The 26,791-nt window shown below is 46.0% G+C and overlaps 1 protein-coding gene across 1 annotated transcript in view; it reads right to left on the bottom strand.

Annotated features, from left to right (window-relative positions):
* Window positions 1-879: 879 nt before the first annotated feature.
* Window positions 880-26,791, bottom strand: part of LOC147022151 (uncharacterized) — a 65,712-nt gene continuing 39,800 nt past the window's right edge. Inside the window, exons 17-20 of the mRNA XM_085892793.1 lie at window positions 9,958-10,170; window positions 7,100-7,201; window positions 6,880-6,946; window positions 880-1,105 (exon numbers count right to left, since the gene is read on the bottom strand). Of these exons, the coding sequence (XP_085748919.1) occupies window positions 1,101-1,105; window positions 6,880-6,946; window positions 7,100-7,201; window positions 9,958-10,170 (387 nt within the window). The 3' untranslated portion in view covers window positions 880-1,100. The remainder of the gene's footprint in view (window positions 1,106-6,879; window positions 6,947-7,099; window positions 7,202-9,957; window positions 10,171-26,791) is intronic.

Below are 26,791 nucleotides of genomic sequence, written 5' to 3'. Positions count from 1 at the left end.
ACATCTGGGCAATTCCGCACGGGCAAGGACAAAAAAAGCAAAACTAAAGGTTTATCAAATCTCAATGAAATTACATGACTTGTCTGAACAAATGTCTACTTAACAAGGGACAGGAAACCATTTTTCAATAACTTCATTGGTTTGCATGAAAACTTGATTTTAAATTTGGAGACTTTTTGGGCTTGAAGCATGGGAAGCATGACTGAATCTTCCAAAATTAAATAAACTCTTGAATCAACAACTTATTCCTCTGTATACTTGTTAATTTTACAGGGTTATACCCTGGAATCTTATCTTATGAGGCAAATTCCACAACTGGATCTGGTATTTGCAGAGGAGAATGCCCCAATTTGGCCTTTGTTCTGTAATTCCGTTACCAAAATTTGAAATAAGTTTTCCTCCTGAGCTTATTTGTTGCTAAATTATAATAAAATTGTAAATTCTCTTCCTTCATCTGCCAACTTAAAGCCTCAAATACCAACATCTGAAATATCTTAATTTAATCCTATCAAAACATTGGTAACAGAATTACAACTACTTATTTCTGAGGCTATGTAGCTGTAGTAGTTGTTGCTTGAGTGTTTATTATACAACCACAGGGTGTCAGCCCTGAGGGCTTTCTTTGCTTAACCAAAATGGGCAGTAATTAGTCTGCCGAATGTTGGCTTAAGACTGTGAGCACATGATAATCTCAAAGTCAAGTATCCATCTGTAAAATCCGTGAACATCCAGCAAATCGGTGAGTATCGTTGAATATAATCTACAGCAGATGATTATCCTTGTGCCTGGAGTTGTGATGACAGTGCTGAAACTTTTAAATTAATCCATTTTAGAATTTAAAGATTGAAATTATCACCCAATAAGCATGCACAATAGACATTCCAGTCTTCCCCATACTCTTTATTGTGTAATGTACAGGGATTATCATTTCCATATTGTGTGGTGTTTGCACAGACACTGCATACTAGGTAAATAAAACTTAGAAAGTCCTTTCTCAGTACTCCTGAGCCCATGACCATGAAGAAAGCTTTCATCCACAGCTTGAGGAAGGGCTGCTCTCCCCTCTGGGCTGGTGTTCCCACCTCTCCCCTTTCTTGGCTTCACACTGTGGAAAACAAGACATTTAAGATCATTGGTATCTCCCGCGCTGAGGCTGTCTTTGGGTGTCTCACTCTCTCACCGCAGTCAAATCAGTGGTATTTCTGTCTTCTACCGTTTCCTCTTTAGACTCGCCCCCTCGCTCAGTCTGCTGTCTGTCCCGCCCATATTTCCGCAGGGCGCTCAAGGTCTGTCAGCAAACCCCTTCTGGTAAAACTACCAAAATCAAGAATCACTGCTCACCTTTATTCTTTCATTCGTCTTTTTCCCCACCATTGGAACAAACTCCCACAATCTCTTCAATCCCATTCTTCCCTCCATGTCTTCCAAACAGTTGTTCAACCGCCACCTCTTATCTTCCCCCATCCAAAACCTCAGTCTTTTCTATCCCCGTTAATCCACCCCAAACCCACCTCCTTCAAATTCCCTGCTTTCTTTCCTGAAAGTTCCTGTGGTGTCCATCTTGTTGATCCCGTGTACCCCGCCCCATCCCTCTCCCTTCCACAGATCACCTCATGTGTCTATTCCGCACTGTTTTGTGATTCCATCTCCCGTCCCTCGTCTCCTGCTCCCCTTGTTATATGTTCTGTGTGTTAGCTCATATACAAGCCTTGACATTGTATATTAAAACAAAAAGCGAATACTTCGATATTGCGCGGTTGGGGGCAGTAAAAGTCTAGGTTAAGAATGATGAAACAATTTTGCAGTTATAAAATTTAAATGTAGACACGGTGAATGAGCATGCATGATGGGAAGAGTTTTGACGTTGGACAAATTTCTATTTATAGCCCTCAGATCAAAGGGACGTACGCGGCCATAAGTGTGACAGAAGACGTGACAGAAGACACAGGACAGAATAGCCAATTATAAATCAACGTGATGTCGCCGCACTATAAAAACCCAAATAGCAAGATAAACAACTGCAGCTGTTGGTTTGACAATTTTAACTGTCAATGTGAAGCCCTTGTGGCTTTGTAACAATTGATTCATGGCACTGGAAAATAAATAATAAATTATCAAGGGTAGAGGGGTTCGAGATTGCAAGCAATAGTTCAGGGTTTTTTTTGGTTTTTTTAATTTTGTACTAACAAATACCACCTGTCGCTTCACTGACGGGAATACTAAAGGGGGGAGAGGGAAAGAGGGGTGGGGAGAGAGAGCGGGGGAAGTGATGAGGTGGAGGCGAAAAGGAGAGGAGAGAGGGGGAGCAAATGAGGAGGGGTGGGGGAAGGGAAGACAGTGTGAGGTGAGAGGAAGGGAAGGCAGACATGCGGTGGAGCGTTAATTACGATTCATACTGTTTCATCAAAATGATTCTGCAGAGAATAACAGTGAAGATGGAAACAAAATAATGTCTGAAATCCATTTTCTACCAGTCATGCAATAAATACCACCCAGAGACAAATACCAAGCCTGGTGTTGGCTTAGTGGTTAGGGTGGCGGCTTGGGATCCCAGGGTCCTGAGTTCAAGCCCCGTTGGCTGCTGAATTAACACCAGGGGGTTGACTCAGCCTGTCATCCATCTGAGGTCGGCGAAATGAGTACCAGTGTACTGGGCCGGTGTATACCCCGGTTAAAATAGGTATATCATATCCCTGTGTGTCGTAAGAGGCGACCAGGGTTGGCGTCAGGAAGGGCATCCGGCCATAAAACATTGCCTCAAGAAAAAGCCTAACCCCTGCACAGAAGGGAAAAATGGCTGTAAAAACGGTTTTTATTAGACAAATACCACCCGGACATTTCCGGAGAAAAACAGAGCCTGGAAACAAACAACACCGTCCAGAGACAAACGTCATCCGGAGACAACACCGTCTGGAGACAAACAACGCTTTCATACCGGTTTGACTATCGCGGATCACCGACTCGGCACAGGGTTTCCAAAGCACACCTGATTCATATGAAATAACCAATTGGCAATTGCTTTAAAACCAGCCACATAAACGTGATTGCTTGCACGGAGCTCCGATGCTGAGGTTTAAAAGTTTAAACTGAGCCGTACTTACTTCCTGGTACGTCTTGACATCATACGTTTCACCGTCCCCATTCCATGTTTAGCCGAGACGCCGAGTGCATCAAAGGTTTGTAAATCATGTACAGTATTTAAAGATTGTAAGTGCCTTTCTTTGGTTTGTTGGTGATATACCGGGGGGGGGGGGGTTCATACAGACTTTTTTCGGTATACCGGTATATTCAGAATTCCAATACCGATATATCGATATGAAAAATTATTTCGATATAACCAGTATATCGAGATATCGCTGGACCCTACTGATTGATAATGGCACATACCCATAAAAAACTAAACATCGCCGAATTTCACTCCAAATTTCGAGTTATTTAATCAACATGATCTGCTCCTCCAAACTCAAATTAAATTTCGATTCTATACCTGAATAATTCCTTGAGAGTAGATCGTGGAAAATCGCATCATATAATGCATGAAATCGCTCCAAGCTCCTAATTTGAAAACTAGCACTTAAAAGAGCGATGTATACGGTGATCCGTAGGTTTAAAGATGAGGCATTCGATGATATGAATGAGGAAAGTGAAAAGAAAAAAAAATACACTGTTTGCTTTATTGTTAATAAACCGTTGCAGCCTGTTCAAACTCAAGGAGTTGGAGAGCAGGCCGAAGAAAATGGCGAATAACCCAGCAAGGTAACCAAAGATGTGCCTTCAGACCCCATCGAGAGTGAGGTGTCTGAGGAAGTGCCTGATTGTCCGCACAGAACTTTCGTGTTTTTCTCCGCAACCACTTGTCGGATTGAGAAGAAATTTTCATCATCGGTGCAACTACTCATGTGGAATGTTTTAATGATAATCATGATGTCATAAGTCACGTGGTGTGGCAGCCATGTTGGAAAAACAGAAGAAAAAAAACTTTGGAGCTCTGTATCTCTGAAATCGCACTAAGGAAAAGTACTCCTCATGGGGAATAAGTGTGATTTTTTTATGACATCATACTGGTCTTTGTTATGATGTCATAATTGCATATACAGAACACTACATATGATCAGTATGAAAAATTTTGAGTCATCCAAGGATAAAATGGTCCTCAGAAAAAAAATTAAAATGATGATGTCATCGGTCACGTGATTCGGCAGCCATATTGTTTAAAACAATAAAAAATAAAACCTTCAAAAATCTTCTCTGAAGTGGCTGAACAGATCGAGGTGAAACTTTACCCTCTCTCCTCTTCCCCCCCCCCTCTCGTTCCTTCTCCCCCTTCCCCACTTATTATTCCCATCAGCAAAGTGATGGCTTGTATTTGCTAGTAAGGAATAAAAAGAGTTGAGGTGCACAGTCACCCTGGATTTTGGAAATTTAACCAGGAGTTACTGGAATAACAGGTGCATCTCAGAGTTGTTGGGGAGGTTCAGAGGACCGAGAGAGATGAGGAAGATATGTTGGAGAATAGAGAGGAGAAAACAGAGAGACCACTGAGCTAAACTGAAATGTGAGGGGAACAAACCCCGTACTTTGGCCTTGCCAATGGAAATTCCAATTAGCTTCTGTAGGTCATGCTTTTTATTTAATCTTACATCCTTTTATGCATACTGTTACTGAGTATCTTTATAACATTGTTTCTAAAATGCTGATGAATACACCAGAGGAGTAATACTTGGAATGTACATGAATACTGCAATGATGATGATGATAAATGAAGGATAACAATGAAATGATGGAGGATGTGTGATTAAATGCATGATGAAGGAAAAGAGTGGAGGAAACCGATGATGGTGCGGGAGGAGGGGGGTGTGTTGGGGCGTTACATTGCCAATGCCTGTCAGTCTCTGATGTCACTGCTTTCTGTAACCTGATGTCACGGTGAGTGGATATGATATTGACCCCAATCAATGTGAAGGTGTCGGTGTACTGGCTATGAGGGATCATCATTTTTTTCCGACCACACAGTTATCTCCTCTTTGGTCTGCTAACTGCATTCATCCAAAGATGTTTATGGGCTTCCTTTCAAGTGAAGCATTTATTTCTCCATTTTTATGCTTTATTCTAAAGGGTTCCGAGTGTCGTTGAATAATAAAAATGGTACCGTTGGAAAGCTAATGCAGCAATATATTTACTTAGAATACAAAGAAACAAAAAAAACGTGTCCATTTAATCATAAGATGCCCGTTTTACTGGGACGGAACAAGAAGAAGAAGGAGCAGCACCCGGAATTAATGCAGCAGTTCCAACAGTACAACAGCAGGAACCCTGAGACTAAAGCGTGGTGGATACGGACAGCTCGGATGAAGACTAACAACTTCTTGTGGTAGTACAAAACACAGAAAAAGAAGGCTATGACATGAAAGAACAAAACCACAGACAGACATCATGGAGGACAAGGGGCAGGGGACATGAAGTTATGAATATAAATGATGATGCCTCTGATGCTATTCAATTAACATCAATGGAATGTTTTAAAATATCAAAGTCTCATACAAGAGGTTTGATTTCAGTAATGGCTTTGGACAATCTGTAATGGTAGGTTTCTGTTTATAATTTGTGGAGTGTAAAAAAGTACTCTGAACGAGATATTGTTCTCGTTCAATTTTAGATATTGATCTAAAAAGATCCATGGGGGATACGTTCCTAGAAACTGCCATGAATGTCAGGGCATTCTTTCAATGAGAAAAAGGGGATAGGTTCCTAATGGTTCGTGATGCATAAGGGAAAAATAAAAAATCCATTGAAAAACCGTGAATACGACTGCACAAAAACACGAGAAAAAATAAGAAACCGCAAAAAACCCCGCGAATACGCGAAGCACAGGACCATAAATGTAGAAGCAGGTCACATTTTATCAAACGCGATTATGCAGGGTCTGCAAATAGAGATTCCGTGAATAGCAGGGTCCGACAGTACTCAAAACAGTCCAAGAAACAGCAACTTTTTTTTTTTAATGAACAAGGATAAATAATTGTCAAGAAAAGAAAACATTTTGTTTCAAATCTTATATCCTTATTTATTGAAAATGACATTGACATTTCTTGGATCATTATGAGGATCTCATTTGTGGAACCGCATGAATGTCCCTCATATAAAACTTGTGAAAGGAAACCCTTGAAAAGGTAATGAATGTCATGAATGCGAGGACCTTAAAAGTTCAAAATCTTTCATGCCAAGGACAGAGAGAAGGAAAGGTAGATGTATGTGTCAAAAGTGAAAATAATTTGAAAACAAGAGTGAATAGAAAAAAATCAGAAAGACAAAAGGCCATCACCTGAATCCTGACAAATGGCAAATGTATTTTACAGGCCCTGCATATCATGAGCATAATGATCATTGATTAATTACTCCAGTGGAAGGATGATTTCAGATCAGAGAGAACCTTTACCGAAAGGAGACATAATCAATCCAGGGAGAGATCTGCACTACAGGACATTACATAGCTGGACCATAAACCAAAAGGGATGGAAAGTAGTCACATATATTTTCACAACATAGAGAGGTATGAAAATGTAGAGAATAAAGATGATGAATAACAGAGCTGAGAACAGTTACAGGCTTGCATTGTGCCGGGCATCATGAAATGCACAGGTACATCAGAATAGGTGACGTAATCAACAAGACAACTGAGCAAAAATGTAGAATAAAATGGGGACAGCTGGAACAAGGACAAACAGGCCACAGGAGCTGTGGAATACATGCCTTTTCACAATCGACGTGAAATGGAAGACAATGATTTACAAGATAGATCCAAGGGAATAAAAAATGACGTCTATATGCTGATGTAAAATAATGGCAGATGCATAAAAATAAAGAAGAGGACTGAAGTACCTTCCAAATGTTGATGTTCCACAGGAGTCGATAAAAACTGTTTCAGCCAAGGATGTCTCATGATCTCCTGCAAAACATAATAATGTACATGTGGGATGTAAATATAAACATCACCAGGAAATACCCCTGTTGTTGTGCAGCAGGTGCTCAGCATCCACAGTACAGTGAAATATGCTTCGTCAAGAACATCAAACAGCTGAAAACAGTTTGGATCTCTTACCTTTATGGTGAGTCTGCTCACAGGATCGATGCAAATCATTCCGTTCAGAAGAGATTCACAGGCAGCACTGAAACTGAAGCTGTTCGTGTTGTCTGGTATTTGCTGTAGAGGAAACAAATCTATTTCTTACAAAAATCTGAAACGATCATCAAAATGTAATTCATATATATATATATATATATATATATATATATATATATATATATATATATATATATATATATATATATATATATATATATATATATATATATATATATATATATATATATATATATATATATATATGTAAATAATTCATCAACAAGCACACACTATTGCAATGATGAATATGTCACTCATATCTCAAATGCAAAATAGATCTTATTATTATTATTTTTTTTTACCAAAAAACAATTAATGGTATTATCCCGTTATAGCTGTCAGGCCGGCCCAGTTGCCTGGTCCGAATTCTGAGAAACTGCTGTCAAAGCGGTCACCATGGTTCAGACGCTCCAAGCATGGTCGCAGGCCTGTTTACCATGCTCCCATATTTTGATGGAACGTCTAAGCCAGACAAGCAATGTGCTCGTACTCCCTCATCCCCAACAACCAAATGGCGGTATGAGCGGATACTGTGCTGAACACAGGGTACTTTTCATGTTGGGAACTAATTGCCTGAACCAATTCTGTCCTTTAACGGATGTCTACACCTCATTTAATTCACATTCCCCAGGCAAAAATAACATTCCTTTGCTGTCGTAATCCTCTGCAGACTACAGTAGTATATGACAGTACAACTCTCAAAAACTATATTTCTAACTGGAGCATTTTTGTCTGGGTCAGAGCAACTCAAATAATCAGAGAGTAGGTGATTTGTAAATGAACTGAAACAACAAAAATGGTGGGAATACAAAAAGAAACAAAATAATTCTGGACAACAACAAAAGAAACTCATATGTGTGCACGATTAAACGAACGATTGGTAGATTCTTAATTACCGAGGCACTTAAAAATTACCTAGGCCTATTCAAACCACTGGAGAAAAGACCAGAAAAAAAAATTGATGAGAAATACCCGGGCTACGTCCGGCAGGACAGCAGGTCCCAAGTGCAGATATGCCTTGTGGGAAACAGTTTGTGGCATTCATAGAGCTGGCACAAGGGGGGTGGGGGGAGGGGTTGTGGTGGAGGCTTGTCTGCAGGCCTCAGCCCAATGCGTGATACCCCATGGAAAACAATCCCAGAAATGTGCGTGCAGGCTTAGATTTGGCTCAGGCTTAGAAGGTCTCTGCACAAAGGTCTCTGTGCATTTCCTTCCAGGCAGTTCACACCATGCCCTTTTATGGAATCTGTCCCCACCTGTAGCGCTGAGGTCACCAAATGAACTCCACTCCACAAGGCTGCCATTGGCCCGGGGCCCAGTTTGTGGGTGAGGATTCCCCCCCCCCAACCCTCCCCTGACTTTTCTCGCGCTTTCCATGGCGCACTTTGTCCACGATGCGAAGCGTTTTCCCGTGCAAACTGGTGCCGATGCCCTGTCGGATCTCTTTAAAGCACATAATCGACAGATTACGAAGGGATGAAACATAAAAAATGTGTCAAAGGAAAGCGGTTTTCGACACATGTGAGGCAGAAAGATGCCAACTTTTTGGACATATAACGATGCATATCCTATATCACAATGAAATTACCTCACACTTATGCTAATACATGCACTATAGGAAATAACTATCACAATACAAAGTTACTCCCAATAAGGAATTCCCAAAACAAAATTATCCAGAAATTTTATGGTGAACAAGAAACCCTCTCAGCTCAAAGCAAAAACCAAAAATCAGCTCAAACCAAAATCTCCTTTGATGGGTTGAAATATAATTGTGAAAACTCAAATCTCTGGCAGTGGAAATAAGATGAGGAGATTTTAAAACTATTCACCAAACTATTTCATTGCAGCGATTAATTATATGTTCTAAGATTTGAGAATAGAAATAAAGTTTTTGTGAACACAGATTAGAAAAGAGAAAATGGTGAATGATGCAAGCCTGAAAGGTAACAATATTTTTTTATTTTATTTTATGCAGAGTAAAGGAAAAGACAAATACCTTACAAATTACAATAATATGAAGGATCCTACACTGAAAGAAGGTTAGCGGACTGCAGGGAAATAATCGGAGACTACTCCAGAAAGAAGGAGACAACACTAGATATCGTCATCAAGTGGGTAACCCAACATCTGTATCAACCAAAAGATGTTTATCCACAGGATCAAAACCTTCCTTTCTTCCCAAGCTCTCATCTTGGGAGATCTCTATGGGAAGCCATCTCATCCATAGGAAGCTATTGTCTGTGCTCCATTAGAATACTTGTTTAAATTAGTGCAAATGCTCCCGTTCAGCCTTATCCTACTTCATAGTTGTAAAGTTGTTTTAAACCGCTCCCCATTGGATGAGCTCGAGTTGACCACTGCCTTATGCCTTGAGTGCTCATTGCCCCCTCCCTGAAAAGTTGGCCACAGTCCAGTTGGTCCTTATCTTATGCCTGTCAAATCCTCAGTAATTGCTTATTGCCAGATGTCACACAATCTCACCCTAGGCCTTCATATTCGAGTACAAAAAGCTCTGATCCAAATGTAAGATCAGAGAGAGTACTACACACTATATTGTTTGTACCGTGTATTGTTTAATTAATTCCTCTCTCTCTCTCCATGCGCATGTGTGTTAATAAATGATTCAACTCTCTCTGTGACTGGTGAAACTTGATCGAAGTTTCGTGTTTTCCACAACATCATGCATCGCCTGGATATGGAAATGGGAAGAAGTGGTGTACAACAAGGAAGGCTGTGACAAAGATAATGCAATTATGACAACAAATGCTCACCTTAATCCCCATCAACAGTTTTCTTTGGATGATCCCAAGAGACCATATGTCAACCTGTGGTGCTTCATACTCCCCGAGTCTCAACATTTCAGGAGCCAGATAGTTGTACGTCCCAGATATTTCATGCAACTTCTGACCCGGATTGAAAAATCTTGACAAACCAAAATCAATCAGCTTTACTTGGTGCTGATGACAGTAAAGGACATTTTCAAGCTGGAGAGAAACAGAAATTGATAAGTTAAAGTAAACATCATAACATGGATGATACAAGAACGGCACTCGGTGGAGCGCATACCTCCAGCAGGGTGAACAGTTTACATTTTTTATCCAAATGATAGGCTGGATTTGGATCCAGACCTGAACCAAAATCGAATTGGCTTGTTCCTGTTGCTTACTCAGCTCATCCACCAAGTTTTGTCATACCCCACATGCACAGGTTTTGGAAATATCATACTATATATTGTTTTGGCCCTTTCTCTCAATTATGAAAAATCACTTTTAAGAGAAATAAATTATCGTATCCGGATCATCAAAATCAAATCAATTCGTTCTTCTCACACACCCAACCTGCCCATCAAGTTTCCTCGGAAACCATCAATAACTTTTTGAAATATCATTCTCACAGACAGGTGAAAACATAGCCTTACAGTGGCAGTGGTAATAATTGTAGAATTATCCTGGATTCGTATGCTGGATGTGCTCACCTCCATCTTAACGTACATGACTCCATTATCATCAAATAAAGCAAGGAGGTCTGTGTTATCCCACAGCAAAACAAGAGTAAGTTTCAAAAACTGAAAAGTATTAAATCTGATTGATGTTAAATTTTCACTTCACATTCTCACCTGCAAACAATATGACATCACTGTAGATCCTGAGGAAATTCCTCACACATGTTCGTACTTTTAATATAAATATTTTAAAAACAAAATCATTGTGCACGTGAACTTGTATCTTTTGCCTGTTGCAGAATAAAAAAAAATCCTCCAGTGTGGATTAATGTTGGAGAAATGATTTGCTGTGTAGCATCGAGGTAGTTTCACCTGGTGTGAAGGTGTGTTGGGTTTAACCGAACCTAACCTAGTTTTGATTGACCTAACCCTAACTGCCTGTGGTTTAAGATACATTGCAAGGCCTATGGGCCCTCAATTCCACCTTCAATTTTATCTGAACACAGTCTGATCAGAAAATCCATTCCTTGACCATGCTTCCTTTTTTATTTTACCAGTAATAAGTGTCCACAACCATCCTTGACCATGTTGTGGTAGGTCGGCAGGGGCCCTGACTTTTTTTTTCCGTCCTCACTTTTTCTCCTTTATTCACTTTTAATTATTTTTTTCTCCGTAACCGCTTGAGTGATTGACACTAAACTTTTAACATAGGAGCGCCTACCCATGGAGAATGTTTAAACAAAGTTACATGATGATTGGATGGAAAATGCAGCTGGCGTTCCAAAATGTCTTTTCTTTTGGGATTGTAGGATGTTTCACATATCAGGAATAAGTTAACACCAGAGGATATACCAAAAACTTAAAAACTTCACTTAAAAGTGAACATGGTGAAAAGAAAGAGGAAAATGAAAATTTCCCTCTTCAGGAAAGAGGGGCTTCCTGAAAGTTCAACCAATAAAAGAAAGTTGCTTCCTGATGTGATGCAATGAAATTAAGTTGTTTTGACAATTTTAAATGTAAACAATTGAGTCAAAGGAAACTAGAGGGTTCATAGAACACCTGACCCTATGCAGTGGTCAAGTATAAATTCAATCAAAATTAAAATAACGATTTAAAAGGTTGTATCAAAAAAGTTAAGTCCAGAAGTTTACCACCTTTGCTGCAGTCTTTAACACCACCATATTTAACATGTTGCATTAGTTGTTTTACACCCTCTTACTTCACACATTACATTAGTTGTTATATTTTTACAACTTACTTAACAATGCCTCATAGTTATTTCCTTGATGATGTCTTCAAAAACAGCAAGTATCCTGTTTGGAATGATTTTCAATTTTGTTTGACTGCCAGACAGGAAGACAGACAAAAAATATATATGTATGTATGTATGTATATGTATATGTATATGTATATATATATATATATATATATATATATATATATATATATATATATATATATGTATATGTATATGTATATATATATATATATATATATATATATATATATATATATATATATATATCTGAAGCCTGGTGTTGGCGTATGGGTTAGGGTAGCGGCTTGGGATCCAAAAGGTCCTGAGTTCAAGCCCCGTTGGGCCACTGAATTAATACACCAGGAGGTTGACTCAGCCTGTCGGCGAAGTGAGTACCAGTGTCTGGGCACGGGGTATACCCCGGTTAAAATAGGTGTACCATATGCTTGTGTCGTAAGAGGCAACCAGGGTTGCGTCAGGAAGGGCATCCGGCATAAAACCTATGCCAAATCATGATGCGGATCATAACGGATGATCCGCTCTGGCGACCCCTAACGGGAGCAGCCGAAAGAAGAAGAAGAAGAGATATATATATATTGTTGTGGTTACCAGATTCGCAAACCACCATTCAGGTCCCTTAGGTGAGGTATCTCGGTAAGTACATGTGTAGTTAGGCCCAAACCCGTTGTCTAGTGGGAATACATGTCATTTATACGTGCTGCGACTCTTCAGGATAGCCGTTTTTCTTTTACTATCTTTATTTTGGACCAATCGCCACCATCACAACCACAACAACAACCACCAACCACAACGCCGCTTCACCACAACCGCCATGACCTTTACCGTCACAACTCGCCACCATCGCATCACCGTCATCTCGCGCCACTCATGGGCACCGATGCTGGACTCGTGTAGGGCGCACGTTGAACAGCGTGTACAAAATCACGGATTTTCTGCTTCAAAAACGGATCCAAAACGACACACACGACAACTTTTTTCCGTCCAATCGGTGAGCGAGGGGCAATTGGCCCGCCCCCAGGGCGATCGATATATGCAAATTTGTGGATCAAAAAGCCTTCACGCCCACTTTTTCTCGGGCCAATGGGGAGCGAGTTGAAAGGTCAAAGGGAGGGGGTCAAAGGCGAAGTTACGGGGGGGATAAAAGGACGGTGTTCGTCAGTCAAAGAAGTAGTAAAAGTCGGAACGAGGAAGGAAGGAGTCGGAACGAGTGGTAAAGGTCGGAACGAGGCGAAGGAGTCGGAACAGAGAGTCAAGACTTCGCGGGCGGTGGAGCTGCTCGTCGTGTGCGTTGAAGTCGGAACGGAGGGGACGAGCTGTGGAGAGGCGGCGACACCGGACGAGGGGGTGCTCGCGTCGTGCAAGGAGCTGCACCCCTGGGAGGCCGACAGCGCGACCTGGCCGAGGTGGAGACGCTCGTCGCATATAATAAAGATCCTCTATGCCCCGAGCATCAGCAACCCCCCTCCTGTTTCCCCCCGCGCTGAGATAGTGCGACCAAGGGGGCCCCGTTCCCACCCCCAGCCAGGCACTGTCCACGAGGCCCGCGGGTTGCGGGGCCATCGCCGCTCCGCGTCTCATCACCAGACGGGTAGGCCCGACCAGGTCTCGGCCCCAGGCCTACCTCATTCTTGAGGGTATTTCTTTTCCTTGGTTTTGGGTATGTGTTGTCGGCGCCGTCTGTGAAGTAGAATTGTATAAGTGTTGCCGTGTGCTCGGTAGTCGGTATTAGCTCTGCACTGTGTTTTCACTTTTATGTTTGCTTTTTGTGTAAATGGAATTGTGTTTTCTTTTTGTGTGCATTTGGTGGAATTGTATTTGTGTGCTTTCCCGTGTGTCGCGAATAAATGTGCTTTATTGTTGAACTGTTCTCCCGCTTCGCTTCGTCTTTTTCCTCCATTGAATCCCCATCTTGCTTCACGTAAAGGGTTGGTAGTGGGCTGAGTACGCCCGATAATTAATCGAACCGTCGAGGTCGACGATAACACCGCTCGGTTATTCTGATAGTACGGAACGGGTCGCTTAAGTGGCCCGTGTGTCCGAAAGTCGACCTGCGGCGAGGTGCGATCGCCCGGTCTACCCTCCGCGTGGGTACTTAGGTAGTTCGAATTTGGCGAGCAACAGCCTATCCCACGCGGGGGCTGATTGGCTCGATCGCGGTGAGACCGAAAGGTCCACCCGTGACTGGTTCCCGGCGTTAGTCCGAGAGGGTCACGACTGGATTGTCCATCCGGTGGGCGACGTGCCGCGATCGAGGTTACGTGGCCGTCGCACGCATGGCGGGCGCGAAGACCGCAACACTGGTGTCAGGAGTGGGATACAAATCCATCGCCCTCCTCTCGGCACTGGTATCGGAGAACAGGAAAACGGGCTCTCCTGTCTCCAGCGAATTTCACGGGAATCGGTCCAGGGGTGAGAGAAGCGACCCCGATTCCTCAAATTACGAGCGAGCAAATTAACCCTTCCCGAGAAGCAAGATGGCGTCTCAAGGCGAGCGGGAGCCGGGGTATTAGAAATGTATATGTGTAATAATGTAGAGTCCATGGTCCAGGATGGAATCCCCGAGCAGGAAATGTTGATTGTGCAGGAACACGGACTCGCCCAACTAAACCCAGAGCCCGAAATGGGTGCGGCAGCGGCCGCAGTGTATGACACCTCCCCCCCCCTCTCCACCAAAACCCTTGCTGAAACGGCTCAGCTGAGTGCACCCGGCGTGGCCCAGCTATGCGCCATGCTGGCGGCAATGACAAATGAAATAAAAAACGAAATGAAAGACATGAACAAGCAAATGAATGAAGTGAAAACGACGATGGATGCGAATACACAACAAATAAACGAAAAGATGGATACAAAAATGAACGGAATGGAAACAAACATGAAAGAGCTGCGGGGTGAGACGCAGAACATGGGCCAATGCCTGCAGGCGGGCATGAAGGCAGTGAGCAGGGAGCTTAAAATGGCGACTCCACGTGTGGGAGCAAACGAGCTGGGTGGGGGTGCAACGGCTGACAGGCCCGCGGTGGAGGCGGGTGAAAAATAATTCGTGGAACGTGTTGGGCGAGGGTCGTGACGATGACCGAAAGGGAAAAATTAAATGGGAGACCAAAACGTGTGAGACGAGACACGGTGACGACAACAGAAATAATAGTTGAGACAAGGGAGGTAAAGGGTGAAGAGTTGGCAGAGACACGGGAGACAGAAAAAATAGAGGGAAGACTACACGATGAAGACGGGGTAAGTGACGCGCACGCACACACGGAGGTAGTGGAGGACAATGGGGTTGAGCTCGCGGAGCGTGTAGGGACCCGGTGCGAGCAGCGGGATGGCCTCCTCCAGGAACGAGGGGAGGGAGTATGCCCCCTTGAGGCGAGTCACGACCAGGTGAGTTCGGTCGTGCTTTGCGAGGTTGAGGGGACGAGTGCTGTGGACGGGTGCACGGAGAGCTTGGGGGGTGTAGAGGCCCCGGAGACCCTTGTGGGAACACGAATCCCCAGTATGGTTGTCCCTGTGTGTGTGGTGCAAGGTGTGAGTGCGTCCCCATGTGTGGAAGCGACCCCGTGTGTGAGTGGTGTGGTGGCGATGGTGCCAGAGTGCGTGCTTCCCAGCACGCCGTGTGTGGATGAGGCACCGTGTGTGAGAGAGGCCGTGTGTGTGGATGAAACGGCCAGTATGAATGAGGCACCACGTGTGAGTGGTGTGGTGGCGATGTTGCCGGAGTACGTGCTTCCCAGCACACCGTGTGTGGATGAGGCACGGAGTGCGAGTGAGGCACCGCGGGTTAGTGCCCCCGCGTGTGTGGATGAAACGGCCAGTATGAGTGAGGAACCGCGGGTTAGTGCCCCCGCGTGTGTGAGTGAGGCACGGGTGCGAGTGAGGCACCGCGGGTGAGTGCCCCGCACGCGTGAGTGAACGGCCGTGTGCAAGGTCGCTGTGTGCCAGGGAGACCGTGTGTGTGAGAGCGGTATGAGAGGAGATGTCGGTTGGCATGCGGGGCACGCAGCCGCGTCTCCCGGTGTGAATGTGATGGAGTGGACTGTGTGCGTCGTAACACGCAGGTGTGCGTGGGTTGAATGGCGACAGAGACGGCGACAGAGGAGAGAAAGCCGAGTAGCGGCTGTAGTTGTTTCGAGGACCGTGCCGGGTTCACCCAGCAGTGAGCACGCGGTTCGTGCTGTGCAACGCACGAGACCACCACGTGCTCGCTTGCGAGTGAAGTCCCGGTCCGGAAACGCACGCGGTGGATTTGCCGATCCCGCGGACGGACAAAGTTTAGGCAGGTAAATGGATTTGGACCGGACGGGTTCTCCACGCGATCGTGTGTTCAGCTCCAACGGGCAAAGCACATGTGTTCGCGTGGGAAACCCCTCGAGACATGGGGCTTGTGTTTTTTTTATGCGCACGGTGACGTCATGGCTGCACGTGTGGTTGGAATCCGGCAGGAGGGGTATCTCTGCCGGATGGTAGCGTCCAAGGAGGGACGAGGAACACGTGCAGCTGCATGACGTCACGGGCAGGTGCAAAGTGTGCGAGCTCTGAGTTGCCGCGCAGGTGCTGCGCATGAAAAAAAAAAAAAAGCAAGCCTCACTTTCGGGTGTACAGGATTCCTGGGCAAGGGGTGAAAACCCCCTTACCTGGGCACAGGATGAAAACTAGTTAGGGGGAAGGGTTAGCTTAGCTAGACCGACTTCATGGGGCAGGGGTAAGTCCTCATGGAGTCCGTGGAATGGATTAGTTAGAGGGATTGTAGCCAGATTTAGGTTGGGAAATAAAATGATTGATTTGGAGACCGTGACAGACTTGTGAATGTGTAGAGGGGACGTAGCTTAGCTACGTAGAGTTAAAAGGAACGTGCTATAGTGTAAGGGACGACGTGGGAGCACGAGTTAGTTAGGGGAGGTAGTTAGAAGGATGGCAGAGTTCAGTGGTGTGTGTGTTGAAGAGTTGGTGAGTTGTGAGGTGAGTACTTGTTGAGTGAGTGAGGCCAGCGGGTCTGTGTGTGTGGAGCAATTGGGGAATGCATGGTGCGATGAGTGATTGGGGGGAGGAGTGACTCCCGCCCAAGGGACCCCGGGGTCAGAGTAAAGTGAGTTAGCTGGGTTAGTCAAATTGAAAAATGGAAGTCGTTTTGTTGTTGGTGGGAAAGTAGGCTCGAGACCCATTTGGAGGGGTGCAGGAGCCCTGTTGACGGGCTTGGGAGCGTGGCTGCGAAAGGTGAGTATCGCTGAGTGGGTACCCCGGGCACCAGGCTAGTCGGCCGCGGTAGGCCATGGGCCCATGGGGGGCCGGGATAGAGTAGTGGGCACGGGTGCGCCTGCTTGGTGCGGGGGCCCGGGCGCCGTGGCCGCGTGGGCAGTGCAGTGGGCACGGGTGACCCTCGGAAAGGGGCCCGGGAGCCGGCCTGCCACGTGTGCGTTTCAGGGGAGGTGCCATGGGGGCACTCCCGGTGTTAGGGAGCTGGTAGGCTCGGAGGCAGTGTAGTGCCCGGGGTGCCATAGCGGGAGAATGGGCAGAGGGTCGTGCCTGCCAAAGGGAGCCACGTGTCCCAGCCAGGAGACCGTGTGAGGGCACGGAGAGAAAATTGGGGGCGAGGCCCGAAATTGTGAGGACACCAACACAGGCGACGGGAATCTGGGTTGTTAGAACCAATAGTTTAAGCGAGAGGCGCTTGTTGAAAGCCCGGGGTAGTTTAAGAGTTAATGGTTAGGGTAGATTAGGGAGATGTACCCCTCCGCACCATCCATCCCCTCGCTGTCGTTGTGGGCCGCTGGACCCACTTGGTGTTAAGATCGCCGAACTCTGGGGAGGCCATTCTGGGGCTTCGCTGGGCCTCGGCACAGGACGTTAGCTCTCCCTTATTCCCCTCCGGGATCGGCACGTAGGGGTTGGGAGTAGGCTAGGTGACAGGATAGGTTAGCCGAACAAGGACGATAAAGGGGGTTAGGGGACGATTTATAGTGGGGAAGTAAAAATAAAAACAACAAAAAAAATAAGTTGGGGCTAAATTGGGGTTTGACAAATTAAGGGAGTGGGTATGTACAGTGACAGGCAAAGGCGATAGGTTGGGAGGGAGACAGGTAGGTAGGTCCGAGCCCGCCTTCCAAGTGGCCAGCACCACCGCACTCCCTCCACCAACCTCCACTGAACGGCAAAGGCTAGCCAACTCCATCGGCTGGCCGTGTTTTTCTTCGGGGCGGAGGCCGGCCAACTTCATCGGCAGCTGTTGTTTTGCTGCGAGGCCTGTGCCGGCTGGATCATCGGCAGCTGTGTGCTGCAAGGCCTGTGCCGGCCAGTTCAGCTGCTGGCTGTTTTTCTTCGAGGCCTGTGCCGGCCAGTTTGTCTGCCGGCTGTGTTTGCCTGCAGCGGCCTTCTTCTGCGGGCTGTGTTTGCCTGCTCACCTTTGCCATGCCATGCCCACTGCCCATGTTCACAAGCCCCGTTCAATTTTTGCTTTGCCCCCCCTGTTCATTTCCATGTGCGCCAGGATCAGAAAGCAACAGTTTGCAAGCTGCGAGAACTGCCCTGTTGGCAGCTACAACACGGGCCTGCAGTGGCGGCCCGTGCACCGTGTTTGTGTTCATGCATCCATTCGTTGTGCTCATTGCGTGTGCCACTTGAGCTGGCACGGAGACTACGTTTGTGCGGCCCATGCACCGTTGTGGTTCACTGAGTTCAGTTCAAAAGGGAAGGCCTTGGACTGCGTGTGAGCAGCCAGCCACGTTCCCTGTCACCTGCATTGTTTGAGTCAGAGACTGCATGTGGGCAGCCTGGCTCCCTGCTAACTGCTTTCTTTTGCAGAGTTCAATGATCCTGGGCCATGGTTTAGTGTAAGATTTGTAAGTTAAGGTTAAGATGTACTGTACATATGAGTGCGCCCCCGGCATGTATGTCTTAGCGCCGGCAATTTTATTTAAGTCGTCCGTGTGAGTGAGTTTGTTTAGGTAGTTACGCAGCCCTCAGGTTATTTATTTTGGGGACACGAATACCATGAATGTCGCACTCAGGGATCCGTAGGTAAAGTGTACTAGGGAAAACTACACATGATGGCACACGAAAATTTGACGACTCGGGACGAGTCTGTAAAAAGGGAAGGGGGTAGTGTTGTGGTTACCAGATTCGCAAACCACCATTCAGGTCCCTTAGGTGAGGTATCTCGGTAAGTACATGTGTAGTTAGGCCCAAACCCGTTGTCTAGTGGGAATACATGTCATTTATACGTGCTGCGACTCTTCAGGATAGCCGTTTTTCTTTTACTATCTTTATTTTGGACCAATCGCCACCATCACAACCACAACAACAACCACCAACCACAACGCCGCTTCACCACAACCGCCATGACCTTTACCGTCACAACTCGCCACCATCGCATCACCGTCATCTCGCGCCACTCATGGGCACCGATGCTGGACTCGTGTAGGGCGCACGTTGAACAGCGTGTACAAAATCACGGATTTTCTGCTTCAAAAACGGATCCAAAACGACACACGCCCACTTTTTGCCGTCCAATCGGTGAGCGAGGGCGGGTGGCCCCGCCCCCAGGGCGATCGATATATGCAAATTTGTGGATCAAAAAGCCTTCACGCCCACTTTTTCTCGGGCCAATGGGGAGCGAGTTGAAAGGTCAAAGGGAGGGGGTCAAAGGCGAAGTTACGGGGGGGATAAAAGGACGGTGTTCGTCAGTCAAAGAAGTAGTAAAAGTCGGAACGAGGAAGGAAGGAGTCGGAACGAGTGGTAAAGGTCGGAACGAGGCGAAGGAGTCGGAACAGAGAGTCAAGACTTCGCGGGCGGTGGAGCTGCTCGTCGTGTGCGTTGAAGTCGGAACGGAGGGGACGAGCTGTGGAGAGGCGGCGACACCGGACGAGGGGGTGCTCGCGTCGTGCAAGGAGCTGCACCCCTGGGAGGCCGGCAGCGCGACCTGGCCGAGGTGGAGACGCTCGTCGCATATAATAAAGATCCTCTATACCCCGAGCATCAGCAACCCCCCTCCTGTTTCCCCCCGCGCTGAGATAGTGCGACCAAGGGGGCCCCGTTCCCACCCCCAGCCAGGCACTGTCCACGAGGCCCGCGGGTTGCGGGGCCATCGCCGCTCCGCGTCTCATCACCAGACGGGTAGGCCCGACCAGGTCTCGGCCCCAGGCCTACCTCATTCTTGAGGGTATTTCTTTTCCTTGGTTTTGGGTATGTGTTGTCGGCGCCGTCTGTGAAGTAGAATTGTATAAGTGTTGCCGTGTGCTCGGTAGTCGGTATTAGCTCTGCACTGTGTTTTCACTTTTATGTTTGCTTTTGTGTAAATGGAATTGTGTTTTCTTTTTTGTGTGTGCATTTGGTGGAATTGTATTTGTGTGCTTTCCCGTGTGTCGCGAATAAATGTGCTTTATTGTTGAACTGTTCTCCCGCTTCGCTTCGTCTTTTTCCTCCATTGAATCCCCATCTTGCTTCACGTAAAGGGTTGGTAGTGGGCTGAGTACGCCCGATAATTAATCGAACCGTCGAGGTCGACGATAACACCGCTCGGTTATTCTGATAGTACGGAGCGGGTCGCTTAAGTGGCCCGTGTCCCGAGAGATCGACCTGCGGCGAGGTGCGATCGCCGGTCTACCCTCCGCGTGGGTACTTAGGTAGTTCGAATTTGGCGAGCAACCCTATCCCACGCGGGGGGCTGATTGGCTCGATCGCGGGTGAGACCGAAAGGTCCACCCGTGACTGGTTCCCGGCGTTAGTCCGAGAGGGTCACGACTGGATTGTCCGTCCGGTGGGCGACGTGCCGCGATTCGAGTTACGTGGCTGCCGCACGCCACGCGGCGTGAAGACCGCAACAATATATATATATATATATATATATATATATATATATATATATATATATATATATATATATATATATATATATATATATATATATATATATATTTCACTCTTCTAAGCACATGCATGATCGGGAAGACTTCAGAGCTAAAATACTGTTAAACTGCAGGTTCGTTTTCCGAATTGTGTTCAAAATGTAACATTTGATTGAAATGAAATTGTTCCCCGATCATAAACTGGCATTTGTTGATCGACAGAAGTAAACCTATTGATTAACCCCACTTTTCGCTTTGCATGTGCTGAGTAATAAAATAAAGATACATTTTCAACACTGACCATATTCGGCCAAAAGCACATTTGTATCAATACAAGATTTATTCTTTCTGAACCTCCACTCACCCCCCTCCCCCCCCCCCACAACCACATCACATACATAAACGTAGGGACAATACCCCTGTGCGCTCACCTGGTAGTGGCTGGATAAGATAATCAGGGAAGAACTGGTGGGCATGGATGACCAAACAAATATGTCATGCAGAAGAAAGTAAATACCTTTGGATTATTTTTTTCATGCCATGAACAAACTTTGGTACATCACAGGTGATAAAGGTTGGGATCAAATTTCATCAAAATTGTGTGTATGGTTTCAGAGAAGAAAGCAAATACATATTTTGGGGGGCAACACCCATGTAGAATGCCTGAGACCCCAATTTTTTTCATGTCATGAACAGACTTTAGTACATCATTGTTGATGAAGACGGTGGTCAAGTTTCATCGGAATTGTGTATGTAGTTTCTGAGAAAAAAGAAAGCAAATGCCTCTTTTGGGGGGGGGGGGAGGGGGGGTAAGGAATTCCTATGTAGAATCACTTGCACCCAAATTTTATTAATGTCGTGAACAAACTTTAGTACATCCCGGGTGATGAAGGCGGTGGTCAAGTTACATCGGAATTGTGTATGTAGTTTCTGAGAAGAAAGCAAAAACCACTTTTTGGGGGCAATCCACTGTAGACACCCTTAGGCCCCGATTTTTTTTTAATGGTGTGAACAATCTTTGGTACATCACAGGTGATGATGGTTGTGGTCAAATTTCATCTAAATTGTGTGTGTAGTTTCGGAGAAGAAAGTAAGTACATATTTTGGGTGGCACCCTCCTTACTACCCCTTATTCCCCGATTTTTCTCATATCATGAACAAACTTTGGTAGATCATGGGTGGTGAGGATTGTGGTCAAGTTTCATCAAAATTGTGTGTGTAGTTACGGAGAAGAAAGTAAATACATATTTCGGGGGGGGGGGGTGGGCAATCCCCCTGTAAACTCCCTTCTTCGACCCCTTCAGACCCCAATGTTTTTTTTAATGCCGTAACCAAACTTTGGTACATACACGGTGATGAACATTGTGATAGAGTTTCATCAAAATCTTATGTGTAGTTCCAAAGAAGTTGAAAGTATTTGTGGGCAGACGGACGGACGGACGAACGACGCACCATCCCATAAGCTCCCGAGAACTGTGTTCCGGGTGAGCTATAAATCAAAACCCGGTTCTGGTTTTAGAGCAGCGAGAGGTCTCCATCGGGGCTCCCTGCTGATGTTCTCAAAGCTAAGTTTCCGGTTGTTATTTGTCCCGTTTTAACTGTTTAATTTTCTCACCTACATGTTACTGTGTGTTGCTAGTTCGGTTTTGTTTCAAAAATCGTGCTATTTTGTGAGTATTTTTGTCGACGTTCTTACCTGTGCTTGAGGCCTAGGCCTAGGCTTGAGGCCTACCGGTTCCACTCGGTGTTCGATCGTTTGTTTTTTTTGTTTGTTTTTTTCTCCCCATTACCTTCAATTTTGATCCTCCCCACTTTCCAAACATCCCCCATTCTCCCAACTAATCTCTTTATCTCAAAAAAAAGAAAAAATAAAAAATAAAAAAAAATACCCTACAACAACACGCTCACCTTCTCCTGATTCTGCTTCTTCTTCTTCTTTCTCTTAACTTCCTCCTCGATTTTTTTTTTTTTTTACACTTCCATGACCTAATCTGTTGAACTCTCATATATTAATATTAACAACAAAAAAATATATATATATATACCCAACAACAACACGCTCACCTTCTCCCGATTCTGCTTCTTCTTCTTCCTCTTAATCTCCTCCTCGTCTTCTTCCTCGATTTTTTTTTTTTTTTTTTTTTTACACTTCCATGACCGAATCTGTTGAACTCTCTCATACATTATTTTTAACTACAAAACGATCTTATAATGCTTCATCTTCCTCTCTCACACATGTGGTACTCTTTACTGTTTCACAATGCACTACTCTTCTGCTATTTTAACAGACTGCTCTCATTTCGACCTCTCCTTCATTCCTTGCCTAAAAAATCCAACTATTACAGCGCTTCTTCTCTCCATGCTCTGAATTCGCCTTCATTGCATCCATCAAGAATTGTGTTAAATCGCATCTCTGACCTAAAACTTTTAAAAACCACAGTTTGCCATGGATGCTCGCTTTCCATCAACCATTCTTTTTTTTCCAACTTCAGTGCCAACTCACCCCCCTCACCCCTCACTCTCACTCTCAAAGCAACCATCCCACTCTTCTCCCTCCAAGCCTCCCTCTCACCTCTCTCAAAAATCCCCCCTCACCTTTCTCCCACCTTTCACCCCCTCACTCTTCCTTCTCAAAGTTGCCCCCCTCTCATCCACCAACCTGCCTCCCTCCACTGCCCTCTCACCTCCATCTCTTCACTCCACCTCCTCAAATCTTCAACTGCCTTCTTCCTTGTCTCTTGTCCCCCCTCTCCCCCAGCACCACAGAGCCTTTTCTCCTCCTCATTCGGCCCCCTCCGCTCGCTGTTCTGCAATACCCCACACTCCTTCAGCAACCCTCCTTACCTGCCCCCCTCGTCCCTTGTCCTACCCTCCCCCTCCCCCTCCACCTCCTGCACCAAAAGCCTCCTCCCCTTCCTCTTCATTAAAAGTGTGGACCTCAAATATCCGGGGCCTTCGCTCAAACCTTTCAGATCTTTCCATACAGGTTGCCACTGACAAACCAGACATTATCTGCCTAACAGAAACTTTCCTCTCCCAAGACGTGTCTGACTCCCAAGTATCTCTCTCTGGCTACTCCCTCTTACGGTATGACAGACCTGAGCCTCGTCCTGGTGGAGGTGTTGCTCTCTTCATCAAAGACTCTATTCCTCACTCTCCATGCACTGCTCTCACTCCCCCACACCCCCAGGAATACCTCTGGCTTTGGCTTCCCCTCCACTCCCACCTCATGTTTATATGTGTACTGTACAGTCCACCGAACAGTGATGACTCCATCTACACCTCACTATCCGAAAACATGGACCATCTTCTATCTTCTCATCCAAACTCTCTCTTCCTCTTATGTGGTGACTTCAATTGTCATCACGCCAGTTGGTTGGGTGTGGGTACCTCTCTCACCTGCCATGGCACCTCAGCAAAAGCTTTCTGCGAATCATTGGGACTGACTCAATCGGTCAACTTCCCGACCCGGATCTCAACCAATGGTACTCCATCTCTTCTGGATCTGATTTTGACAAATTTCCCTGACAATATCTGCTGCTCTTCCTTCGCTCCAATTGGTTCTTCTGACCACGTCCTTGTCAAAGTGGACATCTCTCTGGCTGTTATCAGAGAACCACCTCACCGCCGTCGAGTCTGGCATTTCACTCAAGCCGACTGGCAGGGTCTCCGAGCAGCCATCAAACTGACAGACTGGTCTCCTATCACTACTTTCTCAAACATCAACTCATCCTGGGAATTCTTTCAAAGAAACTTGCTCTCCCTCATGCACAGATTTATCCCCTCTCGTGTTCAGTTGTCTTACCCTTCCTCCCGCCCTTGGTTTACTGAAGCTTGTGGCGAGGCAGTTGTCCTGAAACAACTTGCCTTTGCCTCATGGAAAGCAAACCCAACTGAGGGCAATCTCAGTTCTTTCCACAAAGCTCGGAACAAGTGTGTATCTACCCTCAGGAGAGCCAGAAAACAACATCTTTCTCATCTCAAGTCTGAACTCTCAAACCTCTCTCCCTCCTCAAAATCCTGGTGGCGTTTAATCAAATCTGTTTCTGGTGTATGTTCCCCCTCCATCCCCTCCCTTACCTCAAATGGCCGCACTGCTGATTCCACACGTGATAAAGCTGAATGTCTAAACTCGGTGTTTGCAGCTAAATCTTGTGTCCTAAACCCATCACTATCTCTACCCACTTTACCCAGTCGCACCCAACTGTCCCTGGACTCTGTATCCTTTTCTCCTGACAAGGTGGAGAGCTTGCTTTCAAACCTCGAGTCAGATTCTGCAACCGGTCCAGACGGCATCAGCCCACGTGTCCTCAAAGCCTGCTCTTCTGCTCTTGCTCACCCTCTCTCTGTTCTATTCACCCTCTCATTTGCCCAAGGTCATCTGCCATCTGCTTGGAAATCTGCTAACATCACTGCCCTGCATAAAAAAGGTGCAAAAACAGATCCCTATAACTACAGACCAATCAGCCTTCTCCCAATCATCAGCAAGGTGATGGAATCCATCATCGCCTCAGATATGAAATCCTTCCTCTTCTCCAATGGCTTGATTTCCAATAATCAATTTGGTTTCAGACCAGGTCACTCTACCCTGGATATGCTGCTTCTGCTCTCCCATCAATGGATGGAGGTCCTCAATGCCAGACAGGAAATCCGAGCCGTATCCCTGGACATATCACGTGCTTTTGACACAGTCTGGCACCCTGCCCTACTCACCAAACTCTCTTCCCATGGTATTCAAGGCCATCTCCACTCATGGCTCGCAGACTTCCTCTCCTGTCGCAGTCAACGTGTGGCCCTAAATGGAGTTCTTTCATCCCCTCTTCCTGTGCAGGCTGGAGTTCCTCAAGGTAGCGTTCTGGGCCCTGTTCTTTTTCTGGTTTTCATCAATGATCTCTCGGACTCTCTGGAAAATCCTCTATTTCTCTTTGCCGACGACTCCACCCTCTGCCGTACCATCTGTCATCCCTCAGACCGGCAAGTAGCAGCTTCTTCACTCACTGCAGATCTGGATAAAATCACAAACTGGTCCAACACGTGGAACATGTCTTTCAATCCAGACAAATCTCACACTCTCACTATGTCTCTTCGAAAGGACCGTTTACAAAACCCCCCATCCACTTTCTCAACAATCCTCTGGAAGAAGTCTTCTTTAAAGCTTCTGGGTCTCACTATCTGCCATGACCTTTCCTGGGAAAGTCACATTTCCAACCTCGCCTCAAAAGCCAGTCGCCGACTGGGAATCCTCCGTCGTGCTAAGTCCTTCCTCGGCCCTCTTGAGCTCCTGACCACTTACAAAGCTTTTGTCCGTAGCCTGATGGAGTACTGCTCTCCCCTCTGGGCTGGTGCTCCTGCCTCCCACCTTTCTCGGCTTCACGCTGTCGAAACCAGGGCATTTAAGATCATCGGCATCTCCCGCAATGAAGCTGAGTCTTTGGGCCTCTCACTCAATCACCGCAGGTTGGTCGGTGGTCTTTCTGTCTTCTACCGACTCCTCTCCAGCCTTGCCCCCCTGCTCTCTCTGCGATTTGTCCCCACCACATTTCCACAGGGCGCTCAAGGTCCGCCAACAACCCCTTCTGGTAAAACTACCAAAATCACGAATCACTGCTCATCTTCACTCTTTCATTCCTCTTTTTCCCGCCTTTGGAATAAACTTCCTCACTCTATTCTTTCCCATTCTTCCCTCCAGGCTTTCAAAACAGCTGTTCACCACCACCTCTTATCTTCCCCCATCCAAATCCTCGATCTTTTCTACCCCCGATAATCCACCCAAGCCCACTTCCTTCATTTCTCCTGCTTTCCTTCCTGAAAGTCCCTGAAATGTCCATCTTCTCTTCGCCATGTTCCCCGTCCCATCCCCATCCCTCTCCCTTCCACAGTTCACCTAATGTGTCTGTTCCCCACTGTTTTGTCCGTTCCACTCCCGCCCCTCTTGTCTCATGCCTCCTTGCTGTGAGTTGTGTGTTCGCTCTCATACGAGCCTCGACCAAGGTATACAAAAAAAAAAAAAAAAAAATGACCGCAAATCAATATAAATGTCCCAACTCCAC

The sequence above is a fragment of the Eptatretus burgeri genome, chromosome 8 (genome assembly GCF_056783735.1).
Source record: "Eptatretus burgeri isolate ZD-2024b chromosome 8, Ebu_testis_v1, whole genome shotgun sequence".
Classification (NCBI taxonomy): Eukaryota; Metazoa; Chordata; class Myxini; order Myxiniformes; family Myxinidae; genus Eptatretus; species Eptatretus burgeri.
Note: the sequence above shows the minus strand (reverse complement) of the source record. Positions and strands in the feature narration are given on the sequence as shown.